Source organism: Ailuropoda melanoleuca, chromosome 11, assembly GCF_002007445.2.
Source record: "Ailuropoda melanoleuca isolate Jingjing chromosome 11, ASM200744v2, whole genome shotgun sequence".
In the NCBI taxonomy this organism is placed as follows: Eukaryota; Metazoa; Chordata; class Mammalia; order Carnivora; family Ursidae; genus Ailuropoda; species Ailuropoda melanoleuca.
In genome coordinates, this window is record NC_048228.1 from 62,068,297 (window position 1) to 62,085,253 (window position 16,957).

Genomic DNA, 16,957 nt, shown 5'->3' on the forward strand with positions numbered 1-16,957 from the left:
ATTTTGGGCCATTTCTTGATACCCAATAAAAATCCCACCAAAATTGGAAAATTCAAAACATAAGATGGATGAAAGAATAATATGCTTATTACTTGTTATTATAAATCATAAAAGTAGGCTTCTAAAGCAGGGGTTGGTAATTTTTTCATGAAGGGCCAGATAGTCAATATTCAGGCTTTGTCAACCAAGAGGCAACTGAGGATGCTGTTTATATACTTAATGTTAAATTTTAAATGTAACAACTTACAAATATAAAAGCCATTCTTGGCTTACCGGCTGTAAAAATTAAAGGCAGCTAGACATATTTGACCCATAAACTATTGTTTGCTGAAGTCTGTTCTAATGAATCACAAAATTGAGCTTGATGACATATTTTTTTAAAAATTTCACTTATGTTAAATATACTAAAAACTCTAGACCTGCTTTTGGATCCTGAGGTTTAATATCTCTTCCTGTATATCAAAAGCAATTCCTACTTATACCAGCAATGTATATTTGTAAGATAAGAAAAATAAAAATAATTATTGGGAAAACCCTAAAAGATACTGGCTCATAGAAATATTTAAAATCAAAATAATTAACACATAAGGTACAAAAATATTTTCTGCTCTAAAGAATATTTCTATATAACATTAAAATTTAAAAATTTGTTAGTCCAAATTTCTAGCTAATGCATAAAATAAAGATAATAGGTAAATCTGGTTCACCATGTTTGAAGATGTTAAAATTGCTTATGATGGCCCAATATTCCATTATTTACATAGACAAATGCTACCTTTTCCCTTAATCTCCAATGTCTCTTCCATCTTTTTACATATATTTCTTGTGACAATCAGTTATGTCTTTCTTTTATCAAAATTTAGAAATTGTTTTTCCCCCAAATGCTTAGTTTCCCTGACTTCTCTGAAATGTTTCACAATACTGGCTGCTATCTACTTTTGGACATTTTCTCCCATCTTCAATTCAGTATATCATCTTGATTCTGATTTTGCTCCTTGGATACTTCCTTTTTCCATCTCTATTCCTACTCACCATTCACAGATCCTACTCTTACATTCCTCAAGTGCGGTAGACTGCTAGTTGTATACAACACCTAATTCCTTATCTTCCTGATGTAAAAAAGCTAGAGTATGTTTTCCAGTCTTCCTTCCAGTTTAGGTGGTACCACTGATACTGTCCTATCAGATGGAAGGTGAGGAGAAGTGATGTAAGCCTCTTTCAGACCTTTTATACAAGAGCCTCTCTTTCTCAGACTGCCTGCTCGATGTCAATACTCAAGGTGACGGTGGAAATCATGTATTGAGGTTGGTTGAGACTTCATCAGCTTGTGTCCTTCCATGAGGTACCACCATCAATTGGGCCATAAGTAAAAATAAATAAATAAATATTTTGGGGCTAAGCAAGTGCAAGTTTAGGGGATGGGTGCACTAAATATTTGGGAAGTTTCATCCATTGTAATATAACTTCTTTTCTAAATTAATTCTAATCCAATAGATTAGAATCCGTCCATTCCCTTATAACCTTCTTACTTTTCTGTAACCTACATTTATAGGCCTGAGTCATCATTACTATTCTAGCCTTATTTATGATCATGTCAACACACTTTTGATACCTATCACCACATTCAACTGAAACAGAATATGACTGGACTCATCTTGACAAGTGGACACCCGTCTCAAGTTTTGTTTTAGGTACTATCAGTCTCTCAAATAAAAAATCACAGACATAGGTATCTTTAATCTTTATTTTATTTTTTTGTTTTCTAAAGAAAAATTTTAGGTGTTGTTTCTTTCTTAGAAGAAATTTTCACATTTTGACATTTCATTTTCAGAGCCACCTCTCAATATCTTGTAATTATTTTTATTACCTCCATGTTACACATGAAGAAACTGGGGCATGAGCAGGTTAATTAACTTGCCCAAAGTCACATCAGCTTTTAAGTAGAGAAACTAGGAGTTAGACTCAGACAGTCTTGGCTCAGGGATCTATGTGATTGGAACTATAACGATCACATTTTTAATAGAGTTAAAAAGTATAAANTCTTAGAAGAAATTTTCACATTTTGACATTTCATTTTCAGAGCCACCTCTCAATATCTTGTAATTATTTTTATTACCTCCATGTTACACATGAAGAAACTGGGGCATGAGCAGGTTAATTAACTTGCCCAAAGTCACATCAGCTTTTAAGTAGAGAAACTAGGAGTTAGACTCAGACAGTCTTGGCTCAGGGGTCTATGTGATTGGAACTATAACGATCACATTTTTAATAGAGTTAAAAAGTATAAGATGAGAAAATCAATCTTGAGATTTCTAAAAAATGCAATGAAAGTATTTAGTGGCTAAAATTAACTTCGAAAATGAATATTTTAGGTCCTTGTAAATGTGAAAAATCACAAAAATAGACCAGCATGAAAAATTAAATATTGCCTCCTAATCATCCAACTCATAGATTTTATAAAAGATGCTTTTAAAGAAAAGTGCAGAGACCATTACTAAGTATGTCACCATTCATTTAAAAAACATAAATGTTATCATAAAATGATAAATATTCATATTTTCCAGTATATACAGTTTTTTAAAGAAAAACAGAAAAATATATATTTCTTATGCCATATATATATATACATATATATATATATATATCTCCACCCCACAGCTCCATAATATCTTAGAAAAGCTATTTCTAATACATATTCCATGTGTCTGCCAATAAAAATATTAAAGACTATAAGGTCAAGCCTACAAGAGAATAATTTTTGTTCATTATCCAAATCAGAGACTATTTTTTTTCTTGCTGTTAAACACATTCACCAATCATTATGCTTCTGTTTTGTGTCTTTTGTCTTACTATTGTAAAAACAAAATTAATGAAGTAATATATTTATTTCTTAGAGACCAAAACATCGAGAATGATTTATGTTATGGTTGCTTTGCTATCCTGAGATATATGCCATTTATTTTTGAATAGGGAATTTTTGCTTACCTTCTTTTGTAGGACACAATGGAAAATGAATATAAACATTCCCTGTAGAGAATTGAATATGGTGAAGAGATACGCCATGATGACTGTGCTTTCATTAATATACATGAGTCCGAAGGCCCAGGTCAATCCTAATAGGCAGAGAAGAGCTATTGCACCTATAACCCATGACCTGTAGACAGAGAAGAAAATTAAGGGTTATCAAATGATTGGTCTTTAATTAGCATAGTCATATCATATCAACAATACTGACACTGAAAAAAATGTTACGGTAAGTTTTATTGACAGAAAATGTAAGACAGGTGGTATAAGTACTTTAAGATTTTAATGGGGACTACAAGTTTTCAAACTTGAGGAGATATACATGAATGAGAATGTTATGAACACAGAAATTCATTTAAGCAAAAGCAGATTTGTACTATATTAAATTATTCATGTATTTGCAGCACATATGCAAATGATATGGAGATGTAATTATGGTGAATGGCAAGGGGGAAAAAGTCTATAAAGCTATGTTAGTTTCCACTGGCCTCATTGTTATAATAACATTTGTTTGATTGGACTCTCTCCATTAGTGCTTCATCTGATACACTTTTACCCCATTTTTCCAAATTTCCTCTTTTTCCATAAAAATTTAAGCGCTTACTGACAAAAACAGTGCTTGGATTTGAAGGAACCAGTATATGGAATATATGTATGAATTTTAAAAGTTCTATTTGTCTGATTCTATAGTTACGTAAAACAAGCGTGATACAGTGGATGGGAAAAAACTGTTCCACTCTAGATCACAATCTGTGTTGTTTCAGCTTTTGGATTGCTGTCTTCTGGGTTAAGTTGGACTAGACTTTGAAAATCAGGCAATTGGCAGCTTTTTTGAAAAGAAGCTTAATTCGCAGGGCACCTTCATCTCTTTGAAGGGTCTGTAAACTCAAAGGAGAAAATGAAGCTGAGAATGGGATGGAGTGGTATGAACAAAGTAGGCTAGAATGAAAGACAATTCTCACTCTCCATTCCCCTAGTTTCCTCCAGCTGCCATTCGCAATAGTAATCAATGGGTGACAAAAGTCCATATATTTGTGGCCATGTGTTATGCATTTACTTCAACACAAAATGAATCTTTCCAGTAGATGGGGATCCAATAAGTGAAAATGGAATCCTTCTCCACTCCTCTTTAAGTATATAGAATAGGACCAAACCAGTCTAGATCTCTATATACTCGTGACCCCACCCCTTCCTTTCCCAGCACACCCTTGAAAGAGTAAATATTTCTTTTCAGCAGACTATACTCCTCCACTTGCATTGTCTAAGGAAGAAATATTTATGGGGATTGAAACTTTGTAAAATGAAGGGGTTAAAAGAAACCACACATGTATTTACCAAATCTGAAGCTGGGTTGCGTAAAGTTTTCAGAGAGCACTATGTCTTAAGAAAGATAGAGTCCCAAAGTAGTCAATTAGTATCAATGTCTTATGAAAATTCATCATGATTATTTATTGTTTTTCTTCTACAACCATCAGCTACTATATTTCATATTCAAATATTGCCTAAATTTAACATGTTCAATTTAAAACATTGATGTTATTGAAAAGAGAATCCCTAAAGGAGGCTTGCCATTGCATGTGGCATGTTTGCTTATATGATTCAGAAAACATCTTAGATATTAATATTTTATTCTATAATTAAACTGAAAAATATGGGAACTTTCAAGGTAAAGCTCTCAGCTTCTTACAGTCATTGGAAAAAGGAAAAATGGAAAGAATACCATTAAATCAAGGCAAAATTGGTATTTCAATTTAGAAATAAAGTGATAGAATAAAATACTCAAGTCAGCTAGTATCTACTAGAAAACACATGATGGGCCCAAGAGTTAATGATATAAAAACTACAATGAGCCCAATTTCTAAAGAAAAAAAAATAAGCAAGAGCATGAAGAAGTAAGTGAAATGTCATTGGAGAAAATGAAAACAAAGGACTCTTCACCAGAAGAACAAACTGAAAGTCTAGAGTAAGGTCACCCATAGGTTGCCCCAATCTTAAGTTTATTGTGGCAGGACACATAGTTTAAAAATGTACAAAAGAAAAGAGCCCAAATATCAACATTTGAGTTTATTCTTATTAGATTAGTACAGACTTGTAGCTTTGTTTTAGAAATTTGAAAGATATATTCATAAAAAACAGGTCATTAATCAAGTGACATGTGTCAAAATTGAAATTTTGNGTACAGACTTGTAGCTTTGTTTTAGAAATTTGAAAGATATATTCATAAAAAACAGGTCATTAATCAAGTGACGTGTCAAAATTGAAATTTTCCATACATAAAATTGAATTTTTGGAGGAGACATTTTTTTCCCTGTTTGGATATTTAAAATAGAAATTCATTAATATCCGTTGCAATTGGGTAGCTTCATACTCCTGAGATCATTTGGAAGATACACGGCTAAATCACAAAATAATTTTAGATGAGCGATGTCCAAACAAACAACAGAAATGACGACATGTGCGGCACAGAGGAACACATCACAATGAAAGGAGAAAGCTATTAAAAGCAAAACAAGTCTGTACCACATGAAGTTGCTATGATTGTGGCACTGATTTCAGGTGATATCCAATTAAAAGAGGTGAAGCAGAATTTGTTTTTGGCAATACACCTGCAGCATATTTATTCTGCACACGAGTTGTATGCCTGATTATTCTCCTGCACAGTTTGCTCTTCTGCCTCAATGTGAATGACAGAAGCTCTAATGCTGTTTCAGTACTGATCTGACAGCTGGTTCATGGGACCACACTGATAAATGGAATTTATCAGCCATTCAGCTCATTCTTACTTGATGAAGGGTCTGTTATCCTCATAGCTAAAGAATGCATAGACATAAAGACAAGAACACCAACATTAGCATTTTATGACAAAGATTTCATATGAAAAATATTCTCCTGGTCCCCAAAGGCCGCTGTACCCCACCTCCCTAAAAGGCATCATAACCTTCCCTTTTTATCCAGAAGGTAAATCCTAAAATCACCATGAGAACTTACATAACAAGGAATAAAATCAATTTTACAATACTGCAATATCCCTTATGAGACTAAAACATTCCATTTTTTCATCATTTGCTCATATTACTTGTGACTTGACAGAGACATTTATTTCTTAGAGATCGCATTTCTCTAGAGAATGAGAAATCTTATGAGCAACCTGGAAAAGGCTTGGGGGCATACTTAAAATGACAGATTCATGTCACCTAAAGGTATCCTTATTCTGTAATATTAGTAGGTTAGATTACTTAATTATGGACAGTACGTTTCTAAGTAATTTTAACTCCCAGATGATTGACCTGAGTTAAATCTTAACACTATAGCCCTTTGAAAATAATCGATCCTGACTACTTTAAAATTCTTTCTGTTAGTGTACTAAGAAAAAAATCTGAATAATCTTTTGTAGTAATAGAAGCAAACATACAGCACCTGTTCATTATCTCTTGTATTAACTAATTTATTTTGTATCATTTTGATTAATTAAGATCGAAGTGCCAAATTAGTGGAGATAAGTTAGGGAACATTTTGGATCATCTTTTTGTAAACAGTCTGTTCAGTGAGTTGTGATAGAACAGCAAAGAAGGGAAACTGCTCTTTCCTCTTATCTCTGGCTAGGGGCAATAGTTTCCAATATAACACATATACAAATAAAGCTCTTAGACCCCAAATATGATGTATTTTTGAATAGAGAACTACTGAAGGGAAACCTCACTTTACAAAATGATGAAAGAGTAATGAATGGAGGGAGAGCCTGGGATTTAAAGCCATTTGCCTGGAATTCACATTCTAGATCAGCCACTTAACTAGCGAAAGGCTACAAATTAACCCGTGAATGTGTCAGTTTATACAACTATGAAATGGTGATAATTATACATAGGTTTCTTGTGATAGTGAAATTATATACTATGTAAAAGTGCTTAGAACAGTGCCTGACATATTTTATGTACAGTAAATATTATATTGTTATTATTAAACTGTTTAAAGCTAGAATAAAGTCACACTGAAAAGACAGAATCTCTCACCCAAAGAATAAACCACCAAATAATAGATGTTGAGTAGTTAAATTCATTTGAGGACATTTCAGGAGCAATATTATGCAGCAAAATAAATGTGGCGGAAATAGGCTTGTAAATGGAGCAGGGAATGACTAACTGTGCTGTCTAATATGGTGACTACTGGCCTGTGGGTTTATTTAAATTTAAATTCTTTAAAATGAAATAAAGTTTAAAATTCAGTTCCTTAGTCACACTAGTCACATTACAAGGACTCAAAAGCTTCAGTAGCTGCCATATTGGACAGTGCAGTTCTAGAACATTTCTGTGTTCACAGAAAGTTCTACTGGACATCGCTGAACTAAGACATTCAAAGAGGGTTTTAAGCCAGAAAATGGAATTCCAAGTGATATTTAAATAATGCCATGGATGTGTGAAAGGTAAACAGAGAAGAATTTCTAAGAATTGATCATATTTAATAGTGGTGAACTGTTCCTAGAAAGAAAATCTTATATCAATATTAAAAAATTATAGAACATAATAGAACAATATTTATTCCAGTTTATCCATTCCCATTACATCAGTATATTCCTGTGATTCCAAGTTCATGAATGGAATAATTATTTCTACCTTAATTTGTATATAGTAAGATATTGAGGAAAGAAAGTTTCAAAGGTTAGCATATAGGAACATGTGCAAACATGCTGTAAAAAATTGTACTGAGCTATCGAAATGTTTCAAAAAATAAAATACAAAACTTGCACTGTAATCACTGGAATGAGATGTTTTGCCATTAATGTGAAAATATCAAAAAAGGGTACAATTCAGCAGTTTTTTTGGGCAATTGTGGGAAAACGCCAGTTGTTCCACTCAATAACAAAGATTATAATTCCAGCCTCACTTACAGTTAGCTATAGCCATGCATTTAAGCAGTGTCCACTGGGATGTGAAGAGAAGTGAACTGTGACATTTCTGGGTCTTGCCAATTAAACGACTGGAATTGGGCTTCCCTTGACCATTTTTTCCCCTCCTCCTTTCTTATGAGAAAATGACAACAGAGCCTCAGACCCAGAAATGGAAGCTATTTTTTGATGTGGAGCCACCGTATTAGATTTAAACCACATTTACATAACCAATTTAAGCCACTATATTTTAGACTATTTCTTTTACAGTGGCTTAGCCTGTGCAATAATTAATAAAGCATGTAATTTGTATCTTTTAGCTAAAGAATTACCAGTTCATATTTAATATAGAAATCCATGCTAATGGACAAAGAACCATTCATTAATTTTGTTTCCAGAATATCATAAATAATATACAATAATTCAAAATCTAAGCATCATTGCAGATTACCTATGTCAGTGCCTTCCATCATTTTGTCAGATATTCTGTTGGCTTAGAGGATCTAGTTTTATAAAGTCTCTCCACTAAATTCAAGTTAAACTGATAATAATGTTGCCATCAGTTATGTTGGCAAAGTTATATGCTATTGATTCACTGAAAAAATATATCTACAGAACTAGTCTCAAAACTGAATAATATTCATTCTGATTTACCAATGAAAGTCTACTGAAACAAAATCTCATCCCAGTTGTGTGACTAAAGCAATTTCACTGCAGTTATTTTAAGATCTTGGAAAAATTGGACACAAAGGTCTAAGACACTCTGGGCAGATTAGTAACAGGAACTTTCAGGTTGTCTTGTAAGTTGTAACTTTCTGAAAATGAAGAAAAATACCTTGTACATACAATTTTTAAGGAACAAATTAAAAAAAAGAACCTTGTTTCTATAGCAAATACATTCTCCTTTTGTCAAACATTTTATCTTATTATTTTATTCAAATACCATCTAAAATTGAAAACTTTAAATATTAAAAATTATCTTAAAAAGTGATCATTAAAATAAAAAATTATCTTAAAAAGATAAAAAATTATCTTAAAAAGTGATCATTAAAATAAAGATAAGAATTTTTAGGGATCTCTGCATAGATTGATAATAATTATGCATATATTTATACATTCTATAACAATTTCAAAGCACACAAAAGGGCTATTAAAATCTAGCCCCATGGAAACGTAGCTCAAAATACATCTTCAAGAGGATAGATTTGTTAGCCAAAACTTAACTTACACATACTAATAATACTATGCTATAAAGATTCATAATAAGTATATCAGTAGAGACAGATGATGAATGGATAGAAACAACATGAATGAATCAAGTTAGTTATATGATATTCTTTCTCTGATTTCAAGAATTCAAAATAGAATTGTCTTTGGATATTATTTTTGATGGAAATATCTAAAATTCAAGATATAAAGAAGATAAGTTAAATAATATAAAACTTTCCCTTCTATTTTATTTACATATAGATTTTTTTTAAGTAGTGGAATAGGTAAGTGTGAAGGAAGATGGAGTGATGGAAGGCGTATATATATAATTCCCAAGCCAAAAGATCTAGTCATTAAGTCACAGAAGGTTAAGCAAAATGAATGGCTTAGACAGAATCGTAGATCCCGTCAACATTCATCCCATTCCTTCTACCAATATGAATGTATTCTGGGATCCTCTGCTTCTGCTGGGTAGTTAGCTAATTATTGTTGGTACCTGAAGTGCATGTTTAACAGTGAGAATGAGAGCTATCACAGTGTATATAGATATACTGATTAGTACCCCAATATTTCCAGATTCGGTATGCAGCTGAATTTACTTTCCCTGGTATAAAACTAATTACATCAAAGGAATAAAGACATTTCCCCTTAAACTTGGTTTGGGTTACCATAGGAATGATAAAGGTAATGTCAGTGAATTCCTTTATTGTTGTTTTTTATGTCAGTGAATTTCTGAAGGCAAAATGTATTCTTCATTCTTCATATAAGGAAAAAAAGGTAATAATAAATACTTCTGCATTTGTATGTTAAGAAGGCTTTCCCTATTGGCCCTTAATCAGTTCTCAACTGAGGACTGAGAGGTTTCAGTTCCGCATGTTCTACAAGTAGCTGATGGCAGTGCAAACGAACGGACTTCACGTAGAAGTGATCTTTGAGACACTACTTTGCCACACTACCAATCCAGAGGCCCAGTCTTTAAAAGAATTGAAAAGACAAGGCCTTTTAGACTACTATGTTCACAGAATAAATGAAATAGTGGAGAAGGGAAGGAAAGTAACACCTTTACTTGTACTAATTTCCTAGCAACAAATATTAGCAGGCAATGGGGGAAGAATGTTTTAAATGTGATGTGTCATTCATGTTTTAAATTCATCAGACACTTAAAAACCAGAATAGCCTGGCCAAGTAGCAACACCTAAGACAACATTAAGAAATTTGCTACCCAGTGGTTAAGGAATATTTAAGATAGCATAACTCAAAGAGTAGTAATCAGAGAAAGATGTATTTCATATTTATACCTCATAGTGTTAAAAATGCTTAATTAATTAGTAACATCTAGGATAAAAATCATACTTTCAAATGTATTTTATAGTAGTGGGGCTATACTATCCTAGAATTACATTCAACTCTCTCTCTTAACTGCCATAGGAAAATTAAAGAAAAGTCACTTAGAATATAATTCAACATTTCTGAGTAAAATATAAATAATGTTTCATCGTGGTCATATGTTTAAGTCACTAAGTATTAAAGATATAAAAAATTCTTAGAAAAATATGAAAGTCATATAACATAAACATAGAAATTGTCAACAGCAGAGAAGACGATGATATTTTAACTATGGATTTTATTGCTATTCAAGTATTACTACTAAAAGCAATATTGCTACATTTTGTTCATAGAATATTTATTAGGAGAAGAATGAAATGAGCCAAATAAATAAAATAAATAGCTCAGAATGTATCATGAACATTTTCATTCCCATACCTCAATGTCCCTATAATAATATTGCAGATTTGAGAGCACACACCAATATTAAATTTTTAATCACAGATTTCACACTGCTGATGAATTGGGTAAGTCTAAAATTAAACAGAATTGAGTATAATAAATCAGGATCAATAAATATTAAATCAATGACTGATAAAACTTTAATTATATTATCTTCACAACTCAATGTTATGCAAATTTTTGTAACTCAATATAATATGGTCAAAGAATTAATTTATATATGAAAGAAATTAAGGATATCAATTATGAAAATGAATAATGACCTATTATATTGTACATATACAGCTACAATCTTATTACAATTTGGTATCTCCACCCACCAGATTTATAAAAATGACTTGGTAGGTTTCACACAAATAAGATCTCAAATTTTGGAATCCTATGTTGAAAGCAAATAACATCACTCTATAATTTATTAATTTCAATGTATGGAAGATAGTAGAGGTTTTCCCCATTATCCAAGAGTAGAGTATTCCTAGGAAAACTTTCATAAGCTCAAATGGTGTAAAGCAATGAAACAGTTACATTAATTAATACGTAAAACTTTTTGACCATTCTGAGACCCCAAAAACAATCTCTCTTGGGCTTTTTTTTTTAAGTTTACTTATTTTTTTTTAAGTTATCTCTGCACCCAACGTGGGGCTTGAACTCACAAACCCGAGATCAAGAGTTGCATTCTTTTCTGACCGAGCCAGCCAGGGACCCCTCTCCTAGGCTTTTCTGATACCTCAGGACACATCTTGCTAACAGATGTACAAAACAAATTGAGATAAAGCACAGATGCTCACAGACACAATGCAAAGCTATGGTGACTTGATGCTGCGATGCTGAGTATAGTTCCCAGGGAAGGAGCCTGACAACACCATTCTTGTCAGAACGTGCACTGCCTCTATAACAGCTCTCTGCAAAACAAGTGCTGAACGCTATTTTAGCCCTTTTTTCCCCCCATAAAAGCAAATATCCTCTTCAGGTTTTTTCCAGTTAACGAAAACAGCTACCAGTGTAGGCCTTTCGCAAAAGCGAAGTGGCTTAGTGAAAACTTTTGAAAAGTGGAGGATACCTGTATATCACAGAAACTGAAAGCCTTGACTTGTGAAGCAGTTTGCCTGAGTCTGAAGGTCAGCTGAGCCTTTTGCTAACTCTGCAACCTTCGGCTAATTATTTAACCTCTTTAATCCTCACATTCTTTACCTGTGAAATGGGAATAAATACAGAACTTTTTTTCATAGGGCTGTCGTGTACATTAGATAAAAGGGCTTGGCACTCGTTAACACACAAAAAATGCAAATATATAACATTTTAGTATACAAAAATACTATATAAATATTTGCTGTTACAATTACTATTGTATACTGACCTTCTGGCCTCAAAAAGGGGGTCAAAGGGGAAAAAAGTACAAGCACAGTGCTACATTAGGTTTCCTTTTAAGTGTTTTGGAAATTCTTATATTAAGTAGAAATCCAAAGGGGAGGAGGGAGTCACTGACTCTTCTGGAATTGATCCTTAATTTTACCTTTAAAAAGCCCTCAGTTTCATTTAAATATTTCTTTGGGCTAGTAAATGCTATGAATTTTTACATTCTCAATTGAAATGGGGTATATCTGGATTCCTAATGAACATTAAGGTAGAAACCCAGAGCCCTCTGAATTACATAAGAAAGCAAAATTTAATTCGTAAGTATGTTGTATCCTCAGTGTCAAACAGTGCACTAAGGACGGCAAAGTCTCACTAAGTGTAATCATTTGCATTAAAAGACATAAAATCATATGTGAAATGTTCATGAAAAGTCTACTAAGAGATATATGTCCTATAACTGGACTTCATTTTATGATTTTTTGAAAATTTTAAACCTGGAATAAGAAAGATGAAATAGGGGCGCCTGGGTGGCACAGCGGTTAAGCGTCTGCCTTCGGCTCAGGGCGTGATCCCAGCGTTATGGGATTGAGCCCCACATCAGGCTCTTCCCCTATGAGCCTGCTTCTTCCTCTCCCACTCCCCCCGCTTGTGTTCCCTCTCTTGCTGGCTGTCTCTATCTCTGTCAAATAAATAAATAAAATCTTTAAAAAAAAAAAGAAAGATGAAATAAATGATATCTATATAAAAAGAAATTTGTATTTCTCTTCTTTTTAAATTTTTTTTGATACGCTTCATGAATTTGCATGTCATCCCTGCACAGGCGCCCTGCTGATCTTCTCTGTATCTTTCCAATGTTAGTTATGTGCTACCAAAGCAAGCACTGTATTTCTTTTCAATAATTTTTATCTTGTAATCAATGAAAACTATGGCTTTAGTCAGTAATATCTCAAGATCCAAAAAATATTAGCAACGAGTTGAAATCTGTTCTTTATTGATACTTATAATGAAATCCGCAATGTTTCCTGGTTTAGTATCTGAGGGCCAGTGTTTTTTAGACTCACAGAGTCTTAGAATTTGTTGATTCTTTACAACATGTGATGACTGGGTTGCCCAAATTTTGTCATTGCAATGCGAGGAGATGAAATTCCTTAAAGAGTATCTTACATACTTTCGGGATTTCTTTTTTCAACTTAGAAGATGAACAAACTTTTAAGTTAAGTAAAATAACTCAGGAAATTAATAACTTTTCTGTATTCTTGCCAAATGTGTTTTGACAGGTTGAATTGCTGTTATACTCTTTCTCATACCATATGGTATCATCACCTCTTGTTTCAACAACTTGTAATAGAAACATTCATCATACCCCTTCTACGAATAAACACCTTATTATAAACTGCTTGTAAGAACAACTAAAACATAAAAAAAAAATAAAAAGCACAACCGAGTATTTAAAACACGTCTGTACTTACTAAAGGTTCCAATAAATGGAACCAAGGGAGGCACTGAAATACAACAGAAAGCAGACAAGTTTTATTTAATTGTGGACAAGTAAGGTAACCTTCATAAGCTTTAGTTTACTCACCACCACAATGAGTAAAATAACCTCATCAGGATCTTTTCAGAGTTAAATGGAACCAAGGAAAGAATAGTCAATGGCTCCTATGTTATCAGTTAGTAAGAGCTATCATTGAAAAGCACTCTGAATTCTTGAATTTTTCATTCATATGGAACAGTCAAAGTCCCTTGGTATAGAATTTGAAGAAGTAGCCCCACGTAGACAGTGCACAAAAGTTACTTACTTCCACAGTAAATAGGCCTAATCAATGACCCAAGATCTCTACCACAACCTACTTTTAGTAAGATGTTGTTTCCAATTAAATTTGTTACTAGGAATCTAATCTTCTTAAAATTATGTCAACAAGAAAAAAAATTAAGCAATATAAAAATAAGTCCTATTTTGTAGATACATAAAAAGCTCCAAATAGCAAAGTAAGAAATCTTAACTTGATCACATTTTAGGCCAAAGGGCAGCCTCAGTAAAGTACTAAGAATCAACATCAATCAGAATGTATTCTCTGATGATAATGAAATTAAGTTAGAAATCAATAATTAATACAATATGCATACATATGCATGAGCAATTATCTGCCTGTTGCTACATTCAAAATAGCTTCAAGCCCCCTAAAACATTTTATAAACAATTTCTATCTAATATGCAAGTAACAAACAATTCTTTTCTTATATAGGTTAGGCCTGAACAGAAAAGAAGGAAAACTTTGAGACTACTATAACTTAGCAGGTAAGGAGAGTTCAAGACAGTAAAAAACAAATTATAAGAACATCCTACTTAAGAACTTACATAAAAATCCTAAAGAAGCTATTAAATAGAAACATCTAATGGTACGTCAACATCATGATCCATTAAGATTTACCTCAAGATTGTAAGGAATATATTAAAAGAATTAAAAAAAATTCTGAAAAAAAATAGGTGAAAGAATAACTAAAGTCTATGAGTCACTAAAGTAATTTCGAAAGACACAATCAAAATGGGAAGACTGACTCTACCAGATATTAAGCAAGTTCCGGTAANTCCGGAAAAAAAAAAAAAAAAAAAAAAAAAAAAAAAAGTGGTAGAGGAGCAAAGTGTACGTCCACGGAATAGAAGCGAGAGTACAGAAACAAAGTTTTGATACAGGATAGTGCGGCAGCACAAATCTGCTGGATAAAAATGGATTATTTAGCAAATGATGTTGGAGATTTGGCTCATTAGATAAAGAATTCAAAATGTCCTCCAAAGACCTCAAAAGTACACACTGTAGAGGAAAAAGTTAATGGTTTAAATGTATGTATTTCTTTGTAACAAAGGCAAAATTAATAGACATGACAGATTGGGTGGAGACATATACAATGGCAAAAGCGTACAAACTGTGTGTCAGCAAGTAAAGGATAAAGTGTACAGGAAAACTAACAGGAAAAATAGGAAAACACTAAAACTTACTTTAAAAAAATAAGAAATCTAGTAGGAACAAATGGGCATAAATAGTTTACTAATAGGATTCCTCTAGGTATTATTGAAGAGATTGCCTATGTTATATTGTACTAATTGTTCTACTGCACTATATTGTACTCATAAAAGTTACTGGATGGAAGATATGGCAATTTTAGAAACCTTTGTATAGCTAATAGAACAGAATGTGGTAAATTCAAAGAAGGCAGAAAAATCAGAACTGGAATGACAATGATAGTTACAAAGAACATATGCCGTTTTTGACTTACGTCTTAGTATAAGTAATATATTACTATTCAATAATGTCAATATTTTTGTGGATAAATTATTACCTTCTATGCTCATGGCTTGTTTTGCCAATCTCATAATTAAGCAGTTTTAAATTATAACCTTAGACTATCAGTCTCAGTTCTGGAACTGAGAGAACTTTTCTGTTAGCACATTGAAGGATCTGATTGAAAATATCAACTTTCATAGGAAACATTCCATAGTATTCTAAAATGCATACTCAGTGCATAAATAGCACATTCATAAAAGTTTCAGGGACTCTGATGACAGACCTTATTTAAAATATATAATTGTATGTAGTGGAAAAATCCAACAACAATTGGGACTCAGCCAAGAGAAAATTAGATTAGGAAATTTTCATGTGTGGACTGAGCGGCTCAAGACACAACATTCTACTATACTGTCTGCACATTTTAATTACAAATTCAATAATTTAATACAAAATCCTTTATTTAAAGTAACTGTGACTTATATGCTTTCACCACTTTTTAAAATGAGCTAAAAGAAAAAATAGTTTTAAAACACAGTAACACTCCTGTAAGAAAGTGCTCCTGGAAAATAAATAGGAAAATGAGAAAAGTTGAGTCGGAAAGAGTGTTATCTTCTTCCCTCACTGGTGTTTTTACATGAATGAGAGGTATACCCCTGGAATTAGGGGAAACTGAAATGCATCCAGACTATGCTCATAACATTTTCAGTTCATCTGTGTCGTCTATAACCCCTGTGATGATTAATCTGACAATCAGGGGTCACCTATTTATCACGTTTAATCATAGAGCATTTTAGTCTCCTTTTATTAATTGGAATATATTTAAGTAACCTGAGCTTAAATATATTTATGTATCTCAGTATTTTCTAGAATTTGGTGAGACTATGAATTTACCTAGCGTGAGTATAAGTAGTGTTGTCACCGATTTAGGGGACTTTTCCATTTCCATTGGATAGGGACTCTATTGCTTAAGATGGGAAGTGACAGCAAAAGGATAGTAAGTAATGAATCTGGACAACAAAAAATGGTTGCAGGATTATTCCTTCCGTTCATTTCAACATTTTTTTTTTTGGGTATATCTCTTAATCCAATCCAACTTTCCATTTCCCTCCCTCCCCCCAAAATTCCATATCCTGCCCCATGAAACTCACAGTCAAATATCCACAAGTTCCTCTCTAAGTAAACTTCACCTCTGGGTGTTTCTTTTGCCTTCATGCTTTAGGAGAAATTGTCCCCTGCTGGCAGTACTTTCCACGCAAACTCAAATATTGGTTCTCTCACAACCTTGAGGCAGTAGAAGTGCTACGGCCAGGCCATGATTTCTCCTCCCAAAACCCCCAGCTTCTTTGAGGTTCTCAGCATCATATGTTTACTACCACTCCAGACCTCCCATTTTTCTGTCTCTTTATGGTTT

General features: G+C 32.9%; 1 protein-coding gene and 1 non-coding gene across 16 annotated transcripts in view; both read right to left on the minus strand.

The window, feature by feature from the left end:
* ADGRL3 (adhesion G protein-coupled receptor L3) overlaps positions 1-16,957 on the minus strand; it is an 815,688-nt gene that overhangs the window by 38,857 nt on the left and 759,874 nt on the right. For 8 of the 15 annotated variants that reach the window (XM_034671746.1, XM_034671747.1, XM_034671744.1 and 5 more), the window contains 2 exons: positions 5,808-5,834; positions 2,986-3,154 (listed from right to left, as the gene is read on the minus strand). In XM_034671746.1, the coding sequence (XP_034527637.1) occupies positions 2,986-3,154; positions 5,808-5,834 (196 nt within the window). The remainder of the gene's footprint in view (positions 1-2,985; positions 3,155-5,807; positions 5,835-16,957) is intronic. The other 7 variants (XM_034671745.1, XM_019801792.2, XM_019801793.2 and 4 more) reach the window with 1 other exon arrangement.
* On the minus strand, positions 13,032-13,140 carry LOC117804487. The gene has a single exon (XR_004628977.1). It is a non-coding gene; the product is annotated as a U6 spliceosomal RNA (small nuclear RNA).